Source organism: Echinops telfairi, unplaced genomic scaffold, assembly GCF_000313985.2.
Source record: "Echinops telfairi isolate 266 unplaced genomic scaffold, ASM31398v2 ScPeMD7_7424;HRSCAF=8462, whole genome shotgun sequence".
Lineage (NCBI taxonomy): Eukaryota > Metazoa > Chordata > Mammalia > Afrosoricida > Tenrecidae > Echinops > Echinops telfairi.
In genome coordinates, this window is record NW_022111324.1 from 25,543,313 (window position 1) to 25,561,815 (window position 18,503).

At 44.8% G+C, this 18,503-nt stretch overlaps 1 protein-coding gene across 6 annotated transcripts in view; it reads left to right on the plus strand.

Moving 5' to 3' along the window:
* The window catches only part of SMG7 (SMG7 nonsense mediated mRNA decay factor), a 101,302-nt gene extending 83,023 nt beyond the window's left edge, over positions 1-18,279 (plus strand). For 2 of the 6 annotated variants that reach the window (XM_045297855.1, XM_045297853.1), the window contains 12 exons: positions 849-909; positions 4,323-4,442; positions 5,863-6,151; positions 7,979-8,123; positions 8,637-9,019; positions 9,827-10,198; positions 10,925-11,074; positions 13,282-13,362; positions 13,976-14,135; positions 14,744-14,914; positions 15,249-15,394; positions 15,917-18,279. In XM_045297855.1, coding sequence (XP_045153790.1) covers positions 849-909; positions 4,323-4,442; positions 5,863-6,151; positions 7,979-8,123; positions 8,637-9,019; positions 9,827-10,198; positions 10,925-11,074; positions 13,282-13,362; positions 13,976-14,135; positions 14,744-14,914; positions 15,249-15,394; positions 15,917-16,078 — 2,240 coding nt within the window. In that variant the 3' untranslated portion in view covers positions 16,079-18,279. The remainder of the gene's footprint in view (positions 1-848; positions 910-4,322; positions 4,443-5,862; positions 6,152-7,978; positions 8,124-8,636; positions 9,020-9,826; positions 10,199-10,924; positions 11,075-13,281; positions 13,363-13,975; positions 14,136-14,743; positions 14,915-15,248; positions 15,395-15,916) is intronic. The other 4 variants (XM_045297854.1, XM_030887729.2, XM_045297856.1 and 1 more) reach the window with 4 other exon arrangements.
* Positions 18,280-18,503: the final 224 nt, after the last annotated feature.

Genomic DNA, 18,503 nt, shown 5'->3' on the forward strand with positions numbered 1-18,503 from the left:
GAGTGTAATGGTGACTAAAGGGTGTTTTTTCATGTCCTCTATGCTCTAACTACGAAAATATTTGATTTACAAATAAGGAATCCTACTTCGCAGAATTTCATTTATCACGGTAGGGTCTAGAACCGATTAACCGCGGTAAACGAGGGTTCACTGTATTTCTATGTGTACGTATTATACATTGGTATCAGGCCTTTGTACATGCCTTTTTAAATTTAGCATTATACTGCTCGCATTTTATTTTGTCATTAAACATTCTTAAAATATGATTTCACCTGACATCCCATCTTATGGATGTACCATGATATTTTCCCCATAGGTGTAAATCTGCACTGAACAACCTCCGGCTTGACTCCTTTCTAACTGGTTTCCTTTCATTAGATCAGTGTCCCTTAGGTATTACCCTCTGAGTGTATCACCTGGGGTCATTTTTTAAATGCAGGTTATGATTCAGTAAGTTTGGTGTCAGGCCCAAGATTCTGCATTTACTACAAGTTACCAGGTGACGTCATTGTTGTTACTCAGTACTTGGAGTAACCTGTACTCAGATTATCAGAGATAATCTGAGCTTTAGGATTACTAGACTGAAGATTTTGAATCGTTAAGACTTCTGATTAAAAGCAAGCAAGCAAGCAAGAAATCGTCACCCCCTCCTTAGCATGAGTAGTAGGCATCTCTAGAGCCCAAAGGTAACCTATAGAGGTTTGATCAGTGCTTCACTCTATCCAAGTTACTGTAAAAAAGGAGAAGAGATCACTGAGCATTATAGATGGGTTTTTTCCATGTAGAAGACACAGGTTTGGTTTGTGCTTTTAAAACGTTTACACATCTTGCTTTCATTCCTCCTCTAGCTACCCCACTTCCAGAAGAGTTTGAGTTGCAAGGATTCTTGGCTCTGAGACCTTCTTTCAGGTAGGTGGCGGCTGAAGGAGGTTTAATTCTTTGCTTGTGATTACAGCAGTAAAATAACAGGACTTGGGAAGAACCACTGATCTGTCTCAGCTGCGTCTCTTTTTCGTTGATGTGGAAATAAGATTTGTGTATGTCCTTTCATCATTTTAATGTCATTGAGCGCTGGTGGTGTGTAGTGGTTGTGCTTTGGTCTTTGACCCCGCTTTCTACTCCCATAAACAATCAGTCTCAGAAACCCATAGGGGGTCGCTCAATGTGAGTCAGCATTGATTCTGTGGCACTGAGAGAGTTCATTTTGATGTAGTGTCAATACTAAGCACTTAAAAAACAAAAAAGAGGAAAAAAATTATTTTCCAATTGATAAGTATTCATGGAATCTTAAGATTTCTATGGTTCTTGAAATCAGAGAGCAAATGTTTGGAAACGGATACAAATGTAAACCAAGGACTTGCTTGTTTGTTGTTGTTGTTGTTGTACTTTAACATCCCTAGTCATATTCAGGCTTGTTGCAAGCACTCAAGAAAGAAGTCATTGTGTGCTTGACTCAAACCAGGTGTCGGACGGAGCTCATACCTCAAATTAGCCTGAGAGAAGTCCGTCAGGAAATAAGCCAGGGAACCTCTCTCTGTCTCGATTGCATGATCACATCGCTGGCTTTTTGGAAAATGCTCTGAGCTCTCAGTTGTCACAGGAATCACTGTGTTCCTCTGGCACATTTCACGGCAGTTAGAAGCCCAACATTTCTAGAAAGTGGACATAAACTTCAAGACATTTTCCATGTGGAAAAGTTAATGAGCTTGTAGGCTTTAAAACTCTGAATTTTCCTTTCCTTAGTTAACTCCTTCTTCTCTCCCTTGTGATCTGACTTTTCTATTTCAACAACAGACCTCTTTCCCAATTTTTTTTTCAAATGCCCCGTCTCTTGCCCTCCTGTTTTTAAGGTGTACTCTCTTGATCCTTGTCCCGTTTTGCCCTGCCATTGGTGCCATCGTTCTCTACCCTGTGCTTCAGATGTTGCCCTCTCTGTTGTATTTCTTGGGGAGGTGGCAGTGACGCAGTATTATTTTTATTTTTTAACAACCTGTATCCCTTCAGCCTGATAACATTCAGCTTTGTTTTAATCTTTAAAAAGTGGAATTCCACAACCCACCTTTTCCCTCTCACCATTGAACTTTTGAAGAGTGGAACCTATTGATTCTTCTATAGCTCCTAGTCTTTATTTCTCTGCAACTTAAACTATTAGTGCCCCAATCCCAGTGGCTTCTTTATACCTTTTACCCAGTTTAGCTTTGTCTTAGGAATGATTCTTTTGACTCCCCTTCCTTCCTTCACCCTTCCTTGATTCAGATCTGACGACCCTTTTCTCTTTTTACCCTGCATATGCCTCTGTGATCGTGTACACTTCTCTACCATATATACCTGAGTATAAACCGATCCAAATGTCAGCCGAGGCACCTAATTGTACCACAGAAACGGCATTAAACGTGCTGAAAAATTCGGCTTACGTTTGAGTCTGTACGGTGCATGGTTTCCTGGCCCTTCTCCCCCACTTTCTACTTCCTCCCTGCTCATCAGCCCTTTCATCTCTTGGATGTGCTCTGCCCCAGGTCTCAAATTCTGGTACTTTTTTAGGTTGGGCCTATGTGTCATAACAATTTGACTTCCATATTCATTTCAAACTTTAACATAACCAAAATTATATTTTCCTGCTTATCTAACCAAAAAACACATATTACTGTATTTCTTGTTTTCCCTTTTGACAGTCTTCACCTATATGACCAAAGCTGGTGTGTGAGGCCAGGTTGACAAATCCAGAGGCATTGATGTATATGTATAAGAGAGCTTTATATCAAGATATGGTTATATATCAGGAAAACATCTCAGCCCCATTCCGATACTAGTCCATAGTTCCCTCTTCAGACTCAAGCAGCTACATGCAGTGATTCAGAATGCAGGAAGGTCACAGACCGGTGGGTGCCGCGTCTTGTGGATCCAATGGCAGAAGCATCAGAAGGCTCTGGCAGGTCTCCGTGGTGTAGTTCACCAACAGGAAAGTGAAGAGAAATGGTGATGGTGGAGAGTGGGAGGGGTTCCCAGGACCTTCCTTTTGAAAAGGTCATGCCCACCAAGGAGGTACCATCAGGCTTTGACCTGATTGAGTGACTAAACTCCACCCTTTTACTCCATTTATCAAGTTGACACGAGATAGTAACTACCATGGCTACAAATTGAGGCAAGTCCGTATCTCCTCCCATGCACATCTCCACGGTTCAGACTTTATGGCTTTCTACCTGGACAAATAAGACCACTTAATGAACAACTTGTAGCCTGTCTCTCCTACAGTCCATTTCTCTTTTATTTATATCTTAATTGTCACATGAATGACCATTGCATTCTATAATTTTACCATCTTTTTAATGAAATATTCAGATACACATACAGGATTATTTTTTAAATCTTCTGTTTTATTTCCTCTTCAGTATATGCCTATAGTCCCTTTCTACTCTGCCTCCAATTTTTTTGTTTTGTTTTAATTGTAGAACAGATGGTGTACAGGGACAAAAATAAAAATTTTGAAATGCTCCCCACCTCACTCCAAGTTGCTCCAGGCTGCTTGTCTCAATGCTCTAATTGTCCAGCTCTAGAGCTGGATGATCTGCCTGTGCTACCACGCCCTCCTCACTGTCCTGACTCACGGGACCCTGCTCTTGAATGGCTCTGTTACCATTCCTCCAGATCTTCGTTCATGCTGTGCCTGCGGAACAACCACTTCCCCCGCAAGACCCTGAAGAGCTGACTGTAATGTTACTGTCTGTGGAACCTTTTCAGAAGGAGTCAGTAATGCCTTGTTTTACCAGCTCACTTCCTCTTTGCCAGCCTTTGTTGAACATTAAGCATAATCATTTGTTGTTAAATATAGGGACTCTTATTTTAATTGTTTTTGTGTCCACAGCATCTAGCCTCCTTGTCTGTCTTATAATTCTTAGATGTTTGCAGGCAGTGGGAAGGTATATGTGTTTACTGAAGAGAAACTTAAAATGCGATTATTTTTGCAAGTTGGTTTAATGTTAATGATCTAATATCAATGAATTTTTCCTTAATGATATTTGTACACTTTACAGTGGGGAAAAAAAACCAGTCCTTATTTGAGCTCCTGAGAAATTGATGTTTAAGTGAAAATATTGCATTATATTACTTACTTTGAATATTGTCTTTTCTGATTTGCTCTATTGTATGTAAAGTCTGCGGGAATATAAAATCACACAAATACAGTTTACTTACATTAAGCTGCTAGCCTGTGTGGGGAAACTGCTGAAGCTATTGCAGTTAATCAGGAGTACTTGGTGCATATCTCATTTTGTTGTTGGAAAATATCTTTAGCAGTTTAATTTTCCATACTTTGCCAATTTTAGGAACTTAGATTTTTCCAAAGGCCACCAAGGTATTACAGGAGACAAAGAGGGCCAGCAACGGCGAATACGGCAGCAACGCTTGATCTCTATAGGCAAATGGATTGCTGATAATCAGCCAAGGTATGGATGTGGTGCTTCAGGTGGATTTTTAATACTATCAGACACACACACACACCCTCTCAATGTATTTTAAACTTTAGTATAATGCTATCAACTATGAATACCTAAGCAAGGCTTCAAGAGAGCCCTGGTGGCATAGTGGCTTGCCCATCGAGGTCAGCTGTTCAAAACCACCAGCTACTCCAAGAGAGAAAGATGAAGCACTCTATTCCTGCAGACATTTGGTAATTCTACTCAGTGTCACAGGGCTGCTGTCAGTTGGAAGTGACAGGAGCGCAGTGAGTTTGATTTGAGAGCTTTGGAAGCAGGGTTTCAGGGAGTCCTGGTGGCACCGGAACTGGTTGGATTGCTAATTGTAGTGTCAGCAGTTTCAAACCACTAGCCGCTCCACAGGAGAGAGATGAGGCTGGCTGCTCCTGTCAAGGTTTACGGCGGCGTAGGAGACCCTAGAGAGCAGTCTTTGTCCTGTTGGTACGTCACTGTGGGGTGAAATTCACTCAATGGCCATGGATTTTGGAAGCAAGACATCAAAATTTCATTCTGTTTGACTTGTTGAGAATTTGTATTTCTACCCAGGTATGCTATTTCAGGATTTACATTTTAACAAGATTCATGGCTGACAGGGGGTTCAAAGGTCTGCTCCTAAGCCAAAATGTTGACTCAACATAAAACTGTCAACACCATCAAACGATGACCCTAGTGATTTTAGTATACTTGCTATTTAATACATCTTTCCCTCATTGCACTGCCCATCTGGAGAATTGGTCTTGTCTGCATTAATTTGTTGTGAACTCTCTAATTTAAGAACACGTGTAGAAATTTTAGTAAATTGTATGTTCACTGACATGGAGATTTGTGTTGGCTGGAGCACAGAGAACAGCTTCGGTCAGGTTAGACCAGGAAGAGGAGCTGCTAGTGGCCAGTCAGATGTGTCTGAGTTCCGTTTATTATAGAGCCACTTTTGGGTGTATGTTCTTGAGATCTCCTAGTGGATTATCACCTTTCAGAAATAATAACCTAGTACTTACATACTCTATAACGTAGCCACTTAAGAATTAACAAACACATGCGCTTCAGTTGCTACACCTATAAGATAGGGAATTCTATATAGCTCCCATGTAGGACATGTCCAGGGCCTGCACTAGAACTTTGTGTTTAATGCAGCACTGTAAATAGAGCTATAATTAGTAGAGAACATGTAAAAGCAGGAGAATGTGTCTGCTAGTGTTAATTATGATACTCGATTATTAATTTCTAGAGAGCTACTTTCTGTGTTACCTGAATTCACATTTTTCATGCCTTGCTATTTTTGTAGTTCTTAGAGCCAGGCATACATTGACTGTTTGGTGCATTTGCAGTTTGGTTGATAACTGTTTTTTAGGTTTATGACTTTGATCTGTGGATTTGTTTACTTTTTTAGGCTGATTCAGTGTGAAAATGAGGTAGGAAAATTGTTGTTTATCACAGAAATCCCAGAGTTAATACTGGAAGAACCCAGCGAAGCCAAAGAGAACCTCATTCTGCAAGAAACATCTATAATAGAGTCACTGTCTGCTGACGGGAGCCCAGGACTGAAATCAGTGCTGTCCACAGGCCGGAACCTAAGCAACAACTGTGATGCAGGAGAGAAACCAATGGTCACCTTCAAAGAGAACATTAAGCCACGAGAAGTGAACAGAGACCAAGGAAGAAGTTTTCCTCCCAAAGAGGTGAGCAGGGACTATAGCAAAAGAGTAACTGTAACTAAGAATGATGGGCAGACAGAAGGACACCACCAAGAAGAAGACTAAACCAAGAAATGCACCTTAGAAAGGGGTCAGGAAAGCAGAGTGTGGAAGTGCAGGTCAGCGGTAGTTGAACTCTAAAGCACGTAGAGGGAGGCTCACACAAAAGACAAGATTTTTCATTTTGTTCCTGAAGCTTTGAGAGTAGACTTGCCTGGATGCTTCAGTGCATTCCTAGAACACACAGGTCATGTGTAGAGCTATGATCGAAGCTTACTTCATCAATTCTTAGGGAAAAAATCTCAACCTGAGTAACGTCTCTCGTTTTCAGTCCTGCCAATTTAAGTTGGTCTGAAGTGACCAGATGCAGAGCCCTCGGTTCCATAAGGATACGTATTCTTTGGGAGCTGTAGCGGCATGGTTATTACCCGCTGGGCTTCCAACAGCGAGATCTGTGTCAGAGCCACCAAGTGCTCCATGGGGGAAAGAGGAGGTTTTCTCTTCCCATAAAGAATGTCCATCTCGGAAACATGGGCCGTTCTACCCTGTCCTGTAGGGTCCTAATTGACTCAGTGGCAGTGAGTTTGGGTGGGTGGGTTGGCTGGCTGGTTGGTTGGTTTTAATGCTGTAGTTAAGAGTCCGAATCTTACATAGAGTTCTAGTAGGTTCCAGGCTAGAAAGTCTCTGACAGGGTTTTCGTGTGTGTCTGGGGGTGGTTCAGATTTACCAAATTTCAAAATATGTATTTGGGAATATATTTATATTCCCTTGGCAGTTAAACATGCCCCAGCTAGTAGCATTATTTCACTGAAATGCTGTTCTGGCTCATTGGAATTTGTAAAGTAAGAACCCAGGTGTCCTGTGGGAAAAGACCAAGACTGCTCATCTTTTCAAAGAGATACTCATGATCGCATCTAAACAGGGAAGGGTCTGTGCTCTGCACTGGTCACTGGTTCATTTAAATCCTTGAGGTGGGAATAAATACTCCCATGACCGTGTGATTGTTTAACACATTTTGGATTCCAGTAGATATGAGGGATCTTACATTGTTGAAGATAGTTTAAATATTTTTTTTTTTTTTTTTTTTTTAATGGGAGAAATAGCACCATTTTAAGTTCCATAGTGGTCGTGGGAGATGGTAGGAATTGAGAAAAGACTTGGAGAAAGATGGTGCTGGGAGCGGATCAGAGCATTTGGGATAAAGAGTCCAGAGCCTCCCACACATCCAGACTGAAAATACAAACTTTCTCAGTCCCTTAGCCATCTCTCAGCTCTGTCTATAGGCGATGAAAGAACGTAGATAAATCACCACCCTCTGAGCATCATCCCAAAGCGTCTATAAATGCTACCCATTTGTCCTCATTTTGCCAACTGAAAAGTCTTTTCTTGAGTGGTGCCCCTCCACCAACTTCTCTGGCTCCACAGGTCTGATCTCAAACCTGGTCCTTATCGCTGGAAATATCTCCATTATCACCCCGTGAAAGCAAACTCCTTAATTTTAATCAGACTCAGCCCCTCTCTTTATCGGCAATAAACTAGTTTGGTTTGGAATTTCTATTTTAAAAACTGTATATACGTATGTATAAGCCAAGTTTTTCAGCACATTTTTAATGCAGTTTTTGTGGTAAAATTGAGTGCCTCGACTGATACTCGGGTAGGCGTACACTCAAGTATATATGGTATCTTCAGTGTATACTCTGGGGACTTGGGGGTCGGGGGTCAAAACTGAGTCCTGAATACATTCTCAGAATGAGGTGCTTTCTGATGCACTTGAATTACAGATTATGATCGTTTTGCTTCTGTGGGTCCTAGGTGAAATCTCAGACAGAATTAAGAAAGACTCCAGTGTCAGAAGCCAGGAAAACGCCTGTAACTCAAAGCCCAAGTCAAGCGAGCAGCTCCCAGTTCATCCCCATTCATCACCCGGGAGCCTTCCCTCCTCTGCCCAGCCGGCCAGGTGAGGCCACGCTTTGCTTCTTCTGCTGCTTAATCTTGTCTAGGTGGGGTCCTGTTCACTTGTTAAATAGTTTATATTGCAGAGGAGTGATATCACTGAATCATAATGTTTTGTTTTTTAAGGTAGAAGGATACACTATGTTTCTTAATACTTATGGAATTGGTCCATTTCTTTGTAATTAATAATACGGGGTTACTGCAGAAAAAAATGGAATTAAATAAGTGAAAAATGTCTGTTAACTTTTTTAAGTCCCCTCCTACAAGTGCATATTTGTTATTGTAAAGAAATTCCAGTCACTAAACATGATCTCTTTAGAAATCACCTTTAGAACACCTTGCTTATTTTAATGAATAGAAAGAAAGTAGCCAATGGTGTATATTTAGTTCTTGAAATTAAAGATTGACTGGACCCTTACTTAGTAATTTGATAGGAAAAATGCCTCCTCTATTTAAAAAATAATTTTTTGTGTTACTGTATTTCTTTAAACTAAAGGTCTATTCTTCTGTTTTGAAGGGTTCCCGCCCCCAACATATGTTATCCCCCCTCCTGTGGCATTTTCTATGGGCTCAGGTTATACCTTCCCAGCTGGTGTTTCTGTCCCAGGAACCTTCCTTCAGCCTACAGCTCACTCTCCAGCAGGAAACCAGGTGCAAGCTGGGAAACAGTCCCACATTCCTTACAGCCAGCAACGGCCCTCTGGACCAGGGCCAATGAACCAGGGACCTCAACAATCACAGCCACCTTCCCAGCAGCCCCTCACATCGTTACCACCTCAGCCAACAGCACAGCCTACAAGCCAGTTGCAGGTTCAAGCTCTAGCTCAGCAGCAACAATCCCCTACAAAAGCTGTGCCGGCTCTGGGGAAAAGCCCTCCTCACCACTCTGGATTCCAGCAGGTATGCTTCAGCTGTGTCTGCCATCACACCCGAGCGAGGGGGTGGGGGTGGGGGGGGGACAAAACGGAAGTCATTCGACAGTCCCACAGTTCAAAGTACCAGCTCAGCTTTGAGGCATAAGGAAGAGATAATAGATCTTATTAACGTTTTTTTTTTGTTTTTTTTTTGCTGTTAGTCACCTTATAGGAAAAATATATTCTTTTTAAAAAAAATCATTTTACTAGGGGCTTATACTATTATCACAATCTATACATCCATCCATTGTGTCAAGCACATTTGTACATTTGTTGCCATCATCATTCTCAAAACATTTTCTTTCTACTTGAATCTTTGTTATCAGCTCCTCATTTTCCCCATGGACCTTTGATAATTGATAAATTATTATTTTGTTATGTCTTAACACTGTTTGCATCTCCCTTCACCCAGAACAAATATATTCTGTAAACAATTTTCTCCTGCTTGAACATACAACAGAAAAGGGGGTTGAACTGTGATCTTCCTGAAGTGCTAAGATACTGCACCAACCTAAAAGATTGTCATCCCCACAGCATTAGCGAGCAGCCCGCACATGCGGGGAAGCACACACACACACACACACACAGATTCGTTAAACCTCTTAAGTTATTGGATTGAAAGAACATCCATGATCAATGCCCAGAAAGCTCTGTTTATTAGAAAGCCCAAAAGGCAAAGGAAATTGCTGTGCTTGTGTGTGGCTTGTCTAGTTGTGCCGTTCCTCAGGGTCCTCCTGTGGTCCTGTAACGTGACACTGCAGCCTCACTTTGATGACCGGCATCTCTTTTTCAGTATCAGCCGGCAGATGCCTCCAAACAACTGTGGAATCCCCCTCAGGTTCAAGGCCCATTAGGGAAAATCATGCCTGTGAAACAGCCCTACTACCTTCAGACCCAAGACCCCATCAAACTGTTTGAGCCGTCATTGCAACCTCCTGTGATGCAGCAGCAGCCTCTAGAGAAAAAAATGAAGCCTTTTCCCATGGAGCCATACAACCATAATCCCTCAGAAGTCAAGGTCCCAGAATTCTACTGGGATTCTTCCTACAACATGGCTGATAACAGAGTTGTAATGGCACCGCAAGTAAATATGGACCGCAGGGGCAAGCGGACACCAGGCGTCTTCCGTCCTGAACAGGATCCTGTGCCCAGAATGCCATTTGAGGTGTGTGTGCTTACCTGTCCTTCGACACTTGGGAGCCCGGTCTGCAGCTTGCATGTCTTTCTTGAAGCTCTCTCTAGCTCAGTCGTACTAAAGAGTGCTGCTGAGTGACTGGGGCAGCCCTTCAAACCTGCACAGTGTGCTTCCGTTTGGGGAGCAGAAGCAGTCCGTACATGATCTTGAACTGTAAAGCTCTGGCAGAGAAATTGTGTGCAGAAATCTCTAAGACAGCATGTTCGAGATTCTGGGACCGAGTGCCTCTCACTTGGGCTGAATCATCTAAGTTTAAAAATAGGCTTACCGTGCATTTAAGCAAATGGCTTGCTGAGAGGGGACAGAGTCAGCCGTTATCTTGGTCAGTGGAGTCCCGCTCCCTTGCCCTTTCTATCCGTGAGAAACAGATGTGTGTGTGTGTGTGTGTAACTTTTAAGAACAGTTTGGTGGTTTTTCTATTTTGTTGGCACATGATATGCTAATCACTTCACTACTTTGAGTTGTTGTACTCACTTGCCAAGTTAACCTGTGTTCTGCTCTGTTTGTCTGTGTCTTTGTTTCTTGCTGTTTCTCTGTCTTTGTACTTGTGTTACTTTCCTCTCTGGGTAATACTGCTGATGACTTTGCCCTTGACTCTAGTTGCCCCCTTCTTCAGTGTAATCATGCGACTTACTCCTTTGTGCTTTCCTCTTGTTGTCCTTCATTGCCTCTCACTGTAATCCTTTCTGTCACTAGGACCCCAAGAGCTCCCCTCTGCTCCCTCCGGACCTGTTAAAGAGTTTGGCCGCCCTGGAGGAAGAGGAAGAGCTGATTTTCTCTAACCCTCCTGAGCTTTACCCAGCTCTGCTGGGGCCTCTGGCCTCTCTTCCTGGACGGAATCTCTTTGTATGTATTTGATGTAATTCTGCTTCTTGCTCTTAACTCCAGCTGTTTTTCTGAGTTTCGTGGTGCTTAGAATAGGTGATTTTTTTTTTTCTGGGGAGGTTCATTTTGTAAAAGAAGTGTGAAACCTATTTCCTGATGGCCCCAAACCATATGTACTGCCATTGAGTTCTTTCCAAGTCGCAGGGACCCTGTAGGACGGGAGAGGTGCCCACAGTGTTTCCAAGCTGTCCTCTGTGTGGAGGAAACTGCCACCTCTTCTCCCACTGTGTGCTCGGCAGATTTGGGCTCCCACCTTTGGTCTCTCCACCAGGCACTTTATGCACGCTCCCGAGGCTGCTTTGATGACCCAGATTGATCCTGAGTGGGAGTAGAACGTGGCAAAATGCTTCTGACTTCATGGTTTCCCCCAAACACATCTTAACGTTACAGCTCAGTGTGCGCTCTCCTGAAAGCACCCTGAAGTGGCCGGTCACTCGCAAGATCTTCCACAAGCAGATTAATTCCTTTTTCAGTGGACACGTCCATCTAGACCCAGATTTTCAAGTGTTGCTTAATTTTGCAAGGAACAGCAAGATTTTTCCTCACATGTACTCAAAATGTGCATGGAAGTGTGTTCTGGGTTTTTTACGTTATTAAACGTATGTGGCTCTCTTCTGTTTGGTTAACTGAACTCAAAAAGCCCCTCATCTAAATTCAGAGCCTGACTCATAAAAAGAATGAAAGAAAATGAAGGGGGTGCTATTTATAAAGATTTTTGCGCTGCCGTAAAGGAATGCACAACTCAAGGCAGTCCCCCCAGAACAAAACAAAAAAACCCCCTCCCTGTCATTGAATGGCTTCCTGCTCCACACAACCCTATCGAGTGACAAGACCTGTGCCTCGATAAATGGCTGTCCTTCTGAAAGTGAGCCTTGGGAAGGCAGCCTCCGTTTCCGAGTCTGCTGGCCCTCCCGTGTCCCCAGTGTGTTTGGAGAAGGGTGAGCGCGTGGAAGCCCTGCGAGAGCAGAGGCTGCCTCCCCCTCTGCCATCTTATTCAAGCATTTCCAGATTTGACACGCTTGCCATTTCTTTGCCATAAATACAAACTAAGAAAGCATGAGATGAAAAAGCACCCTAGGAGAAATAAACGTTTAATAGCCATCATGTCACTGCCACTTAAATTCGAATTTGCCCGGGTGAGTGTCCCCCCGACCCCCTCAAGTAAGGGCCTTCAGAACCGAGAGGGCGGGCGGGCAGAAGGGCTGCTGGGCCTCGGACTGCTGCGCTCTGCCTCCTCCTCCGTGTTTGCCGTCTCGCTGCTGTGGCTGCGCTGCCCAAGGCACCTAATGCAGGGTCTCTGTCCCCTTACTTCCCACTCCCTTGGCTCCTGTTACTCTAGCTCTTGCCAGAGTAATTGGAGCCAGCGATGGAACAAGCGGGTGGGGTGTTTTGCTCAATTTTGTTGCATATTTTGAAAACAGCAATGAAAAAACAAGCCTTTACAATATTTAACTGTCTGCACGAGTTCTTTGCATGTAGCAGGTATTTTATAAATGTTCTGATGGCAGTGAACATTACAAATTGAGCTTTTTTAATTTTCCTAATAACTCAGGGCCAAGTCAATATGAACTTAACTCCTAGCAACTATGCTAATTTATACCACAAACCAAGCAAGTTAGGAAACATGTTAACAAAACCACCACCACCACAGTTAAGTTGATGGACAGGTTTCTTAAAGTCAGGAATTCCATTATTCTGGGTGTGGGCGGGAACCAGTGCCAGAACCGTTTCTGATCTGGTTTGGAAGGTGTTTAAATGGGACACGATTAACAAGGGGGAGGGGTCCTGGTGATGCAACAGTTAGGATAAGCACTTAGCTGTAAAGTACGGGGTTCCAGCCTACCAGACGCTCCACTAGAGAAAAGCCCTGGCTCTTACCTCCTTGAAGAAGACGGGCCATGAGGGGGCAGTTCTGCTCTGTCCAGTAGGATGGGGACTTGAGAGCACTCAACAATAATTACCAAGGTAGTTACGGAGGTGCGTGCTTATTGCTTCAGATTCCTGTCTTCTAAGCCTTACACTGTGTGCAGCAGGCTCTTGTCCATGGATGCTGAGATGGTGGTCTCTAACTTGGGTTCTCTAGTATCTGAAGATTAAGATTAGGAAATGGTGGCCATAACCTAACTGCCTTTTTCTTTATTTTTCTTGTCCTGTTCGGGGCTGTGAAGAAATCCTTACTGGAGAAGCCCTCGGAGCTCATGTCCCATTCCCCCTCTTTCCTGTCCCTCACCGGATTCTCTCTCAATCAGGTAGGTAAACGTTCAAAGTCTCCTTCATTGCTTGTACTGGAGGCTGTAGTAACGAGGGAAATGATTCAGAGTCATTTATTTAAGCACATTGGAAATTTCACTGCACAGATTTTCTTTCCCATTGTATCTCAGTGGATCACTGTTAGTCTGTTCTTTGCCTTCCATATGTTGGTGTCCGCCAGATGGATAGTTGACCTTTTCTCTCTCTCTCTCTCTCTCTCTCTCTCTCTCTGATTGGGATGGGCTAGGGACTCACTCGGGAGTCCAACCGGGCTGGCTGCTCCAGTGAAGAGTCGCAGTCTCAGAGACTCACAGCTCTACCCTGTCCTCCTGGAGAGTAGGCAGTGAGAGACTTTGATATTGCACAACTTTTATTAATACTGAAATCCCTAGCACTGGTGTTGTTTAACCAAAATAATAATAATACCTATTCTCACAAAATAAAGAGCCAGTAAGCAAAAGGGAGAGTGAATTTTACTCCCCCAAAAATGCTTGAGAAGTATAAGTTACTGAAAAAACTTTTTACGGTGCATCACACCTCCATGACTACTGCGTTTTCTCTCCTATCTTTCCTCGGAGTAAGTTTATGACTTGGCCCTTCATTTCCTTTCAGGAAAGATACCCGAATAACAGTGTGTTCAATGAAGTCTATGGGAAAAGCCTGACCACCAGCTCCAAAGCAGAACTCCCCGCCTCAATGGCCCCCCAGGAAACATCCCTGTACTCTCTGTTTGAAGGGACCCCGTGGTCTCCATCACTTCCTGCCAGTTCAGGTACTAGCTAACTAGTCTGTTTAGACCTTGTGTTTTTTTGTGTGCACTCAAATTGGTGACGAGTAATGATTCGGAAATTATATCCATATGCATTAAATTCCTTTGGAAGGAAAATAATTAGGAAGCCTGATGAGCTAGTTCACATGATGCTACTAGAAAAGCCTTTTGTATTCTCAATAAGGAGCTGAGTTTTAAGGGAGAAAATGTGCTTTCTAACTTGGGAAGTGTGTGGCCCACCTGGTTTTATTTTTGTTTCTAGATATTTGTTCTTCACAGGGACAGTTAGACATTTTATAATAGTTGAGGTAAATTGGGTCAGATTTAATAGTAATTCTTAAGCTTAGGCAATTCTCTTTCTTTTAGGGCAGACCAGTAGTTACTTAGCTAAAATAAGCATGCCTGAGTAGTTTGTGCAATTGACAAAAATTGTCTGCCTGTTTGTTTTTATACAAATTAGTGTATCTGACAGATTCCCACTGAGCCCTTATTTGCCCTTTACCTGAAAGCCCATTGGTTATTTTTAGTTGTATTCAAGTGATCAGATCTACAGTTCTTGGTATGCTTGTGAAACATCTTATTCTTTTAATTCCTGTGTTATTATATAATAGATCATTCGACACCAGCCAGCCAGTCTCCTCATTCATCCAACCCTAGCAGCTTGCCAAGCTCTCCACCCACGCACAACCATAACTCGGTCCCATTCTCCAACTTTGGACCCATTGGGACTCCAGATAACAGGGATAGGAGGGTTACAGATCGGTGGAAAACAGATAAGCCAGGTGAGACGTGGGTTTTGTGCCATAGCAGAAATGAAATGACTTGTTTGCACTATCCTTCCCTGAGCAAGCCCTCCTCCTTGAACTAAACGGTTAGCGATTCGAATCTAGCAGCCGCTCTGCAGGGGGAAAGAAAGTATAACGGACTGCAAGCTGCCCTTGTAAAGAGGTTATAGCCTCGGAAGCCTCCTGGGACGGTTGTGCTCACTCCTGTAGGGTTTGCTGTGCATCGGGATGGATGGAGAAGAGTGGGTTTCCGGCATCCCGCCCTGGGGTTAGTTTCATGGTGGTGATGCAGAGTGCCACCTTTCATTCCTCTTCCCTCTTCGTCCTCTAGCCATGGGTGGGTTTGGCATTGACTATCTCTCCACAACATCGTCTTCTGAGAGCAGCTGGCATCCAGCCAGCACTCCAAGTGGCACCTGGGCAGGCCATGGCTCCTCCATGGAGGATTCCTCCGCTGTCCTCATGGAAAGTCTCAAGGTGAGTGGATTTCATGCACCGCAGCTCTTATTGGCTGCAATGCTGCATGTAGTGAGGCTTAGTCTCTCCGGCAGGTAAGAGACTTCAAGAACCGCCGTCTACTTTATAATATGCTTAAATGGGTTTCTTTGTTTGTTTTAGTTGTGGATTCACTAGAGATAAAACGTTGGGGGATAAAAACAGAAGTTTTTACTTTGTTCTAAGGTTGATTTGTCTTGGAATGTTTTATTTGAAAGGTATCAAATTTTATAAATGTTTTGTGTGCCTAATAGTACATACCCTGTGGTAGCACACAACTGAGTTTTTGTAAAAGACTTTATATGACGCATAGTTCTCCTTTCTCTCATTGAAAATCATCCTAATAGAAAAGAACTAGTCTTGAAATGAGTCTCATAAAGACATTTTCTCATTGCTGGGTCTTTCGTTTTTTTTGTTTGTTTGTTTTTTCTGGGACTGGGATAGAGTTCTTGGGACATACATGCGTTTATATTTAGCTGGGATTGAAAGACAAATCCCTTTCAGACAACCACGCATTTGACCTCTGCTGACAAGATCGGGGCTGTTTTTCAGTCTATCTGGTCCAGTTCCATGATGCATCCTGGACCTTCCGCTCTGGAGCAGCTGCTAATGCAGCAGAAGCAGAAACAGCAGCGGGGACAAGGCACCATGAACCCACCACACTGAGACCAGAGTGGCAACCCTGGCAATGAAGGCTCCATAAACCATGGCATGTTGGGCTTGCAGGACTGGCCCACACAGTCCCCTGCAGGTGGCAGCCCTCTTTTCTGTTCCTTGCTGTCAAGAGGGTGTAAGTGTCCCACCAGCCCGCTGAGTGTGCACGAAATGTCCGCAGTGCAACAAAAAGAAAACCCATCAGGAACTCTCCTTCCCCCCGGGGTCCTCCGGAGGGAGAGAGGAGCTGCTGTTTGTCTCACTCAGTGTCCTGAGTTTGTCTCACCTTCTCCATCGTGCATGTCCCCAGCCACATGGGAGGTGAAAGCTGGGAAGGAAAGGCAGATGGGAGAAGCCGACGGGAACGTCTCAGTCCTTTTCCCTCTTGGGGGAATAAAATAGGAATCCATGATTGCTTTGCTGACTGAGAATGTAGTTGAAATTACTCCTGAACATCTTTTATTATTGTTCTGACTCTGGGTAGTAAACTGTCACACTGAACCCTTCCGCACACCGGTGTGCTAGTCAGTGTGCTGTAGCAAGGAGAGCCCCGTGAACTGCCCCGGAGAGAGGGTGGTGGGGACGGGAAGAATCCGAGCTCTCCGGCCAGTGGGAGTGTTCCATAAAGGGGAGAGCACGGCCTCCCTTTCACTCAGAAGGTTCGGGAAGGCCCTCCCTGGCCTGGAGGCCCAGCAGGGAATGCCCTTCACTAGGTGCTCGAGCCCCAGGCGAGGTGCAGTGTAGGGGGGGTGCTGGGCTGGCTGAGCAGGTGACCGGCTGCTCCAGGGTTCAAATGAACGCCTCTGATTCCTGTCCATTTGATGGTAGCACAGCCAGCGGTCTGACAGAAGGCAGGCGCATCTGTCCAGTCCACGGCCTGACGGATCTCTTAGGTAGAAGCTTTCAGTGTGGTTTTTTTCTGTTTGGTTGTTTTTTGTGCCCACACCTTACTTCCCACCCACCTCTTCCTGCCCCTACCTCCATTGTTTTGTTTTTGCCCTATGCTGTATGCTAGTCATTGTTTCTGTTCCTATTGTGTACAACATCTCACCAAGAAGCCACAGCGTCGGGGCCCAAAGGACAGTGTGAAGAAAGAAGTCGGCGGCAGTGGCATCGGGGTGCCCACAGAGGGGCCAGGCCTGCCCGGCTCCGGCCTCCCCCACCCCGTGTTAGAGTGACACTCGCAGCGGCACCGTGGACACCGGCTCGTGCTGCACGGAAGACAACACAACCAAGCCCATTTTGGAAAAGGCGAGCGAAAGGACAATAGACTTTATTTGATATTTATTAGGAGGAAAGCGGACTGGTTTTCTCGTGTAGAAACAGAAGGACAGCATGTCTGTTAGTCATTTCCTGGAGGAGTAACGTGTTCAGGGGAATTATGGAAGCAACCTCGGTGTCCGGGTACTGTGCTGGCAGTAGGGGCCCTTTCCTGGGAGGCGTCTCCTGTGCCTGTGTGTGAAGCAGGAGCTGCCGAGGAGGAAGAGGAGGAGGGAGGGGTGGGCATCCGAGCTGGAAGACGGCTGCAGACAGAGCACAGCACAGCCCGGAGCCCTGCCCAGCGCTGGGGCCCGGCAACCCCAGCAGTGAGCAGGGGAGGGATGAATGGGAGTTGCTCTTCAGAGAGTGGTTGGAGCCCCTCACCCCCAGCCCCACCCCATATGCTGACATTAATGCTCTTTAGTTTGACATGGTGTTCGGGGATTTTTGGTTTGGTTTTATTTGTTTCTGAAAGGGCGGGGACCCCCCACCCAATGGCAATATGAAACCCTTTGTGCTTCTCTCCGGCCCCCTCCCCTCCCTGCTGCCTCCCCAGCCCGGGTCCGTGTCTGAGCTCTGCATTCAGGCAGCTGCAACATTCCAGCGTGTGAACCATCACGGATTCTTGCACCCTAGACAGCCAACCAGGGCCGCTGTCTCACTCCCGGAGTGCCGAGCCCCACCCGCAGCCCCATTTCTGCATGAGAATTTGGTGTTTGGAATGTTTTCTGACTCTGGCGGCGGGGTTCCTAGCTGCCTGATCATCCTCACAGTGGCTTGAAGAGGATGGGGAGGAGAATCTTCATCAGAAACTGGTTCTGTGTAGTAAAAGTTCTTACGTGGGTTGTTACCCCTCCCCCTTTTCCTTTTCCCCCTCCCTTTTTCTGTCTGTGCAAGACCTGCAGCTGCTAAAATCAGCTTTGCCTTTAATTAAACCATGTTCTCTCCAACCAGACCTGTGTCTGTGTATTGTATTTTCCTAAAGAGGTAATATTAGTGAAAATCCAGTTTAATGGCTCATGGGACTTGTGTCACCTACCAACATTGTCAGCCTCTCAGGCTGCCGTGGTCGGCACCTGCGCAGCTGCATGAATCTGAGCAATGGGCCTCACCCCCAGTCCCACCAGCCGAGTCTACGGAATTGCATCCAGATCATGTTGCTCTTGATTTCAGCACG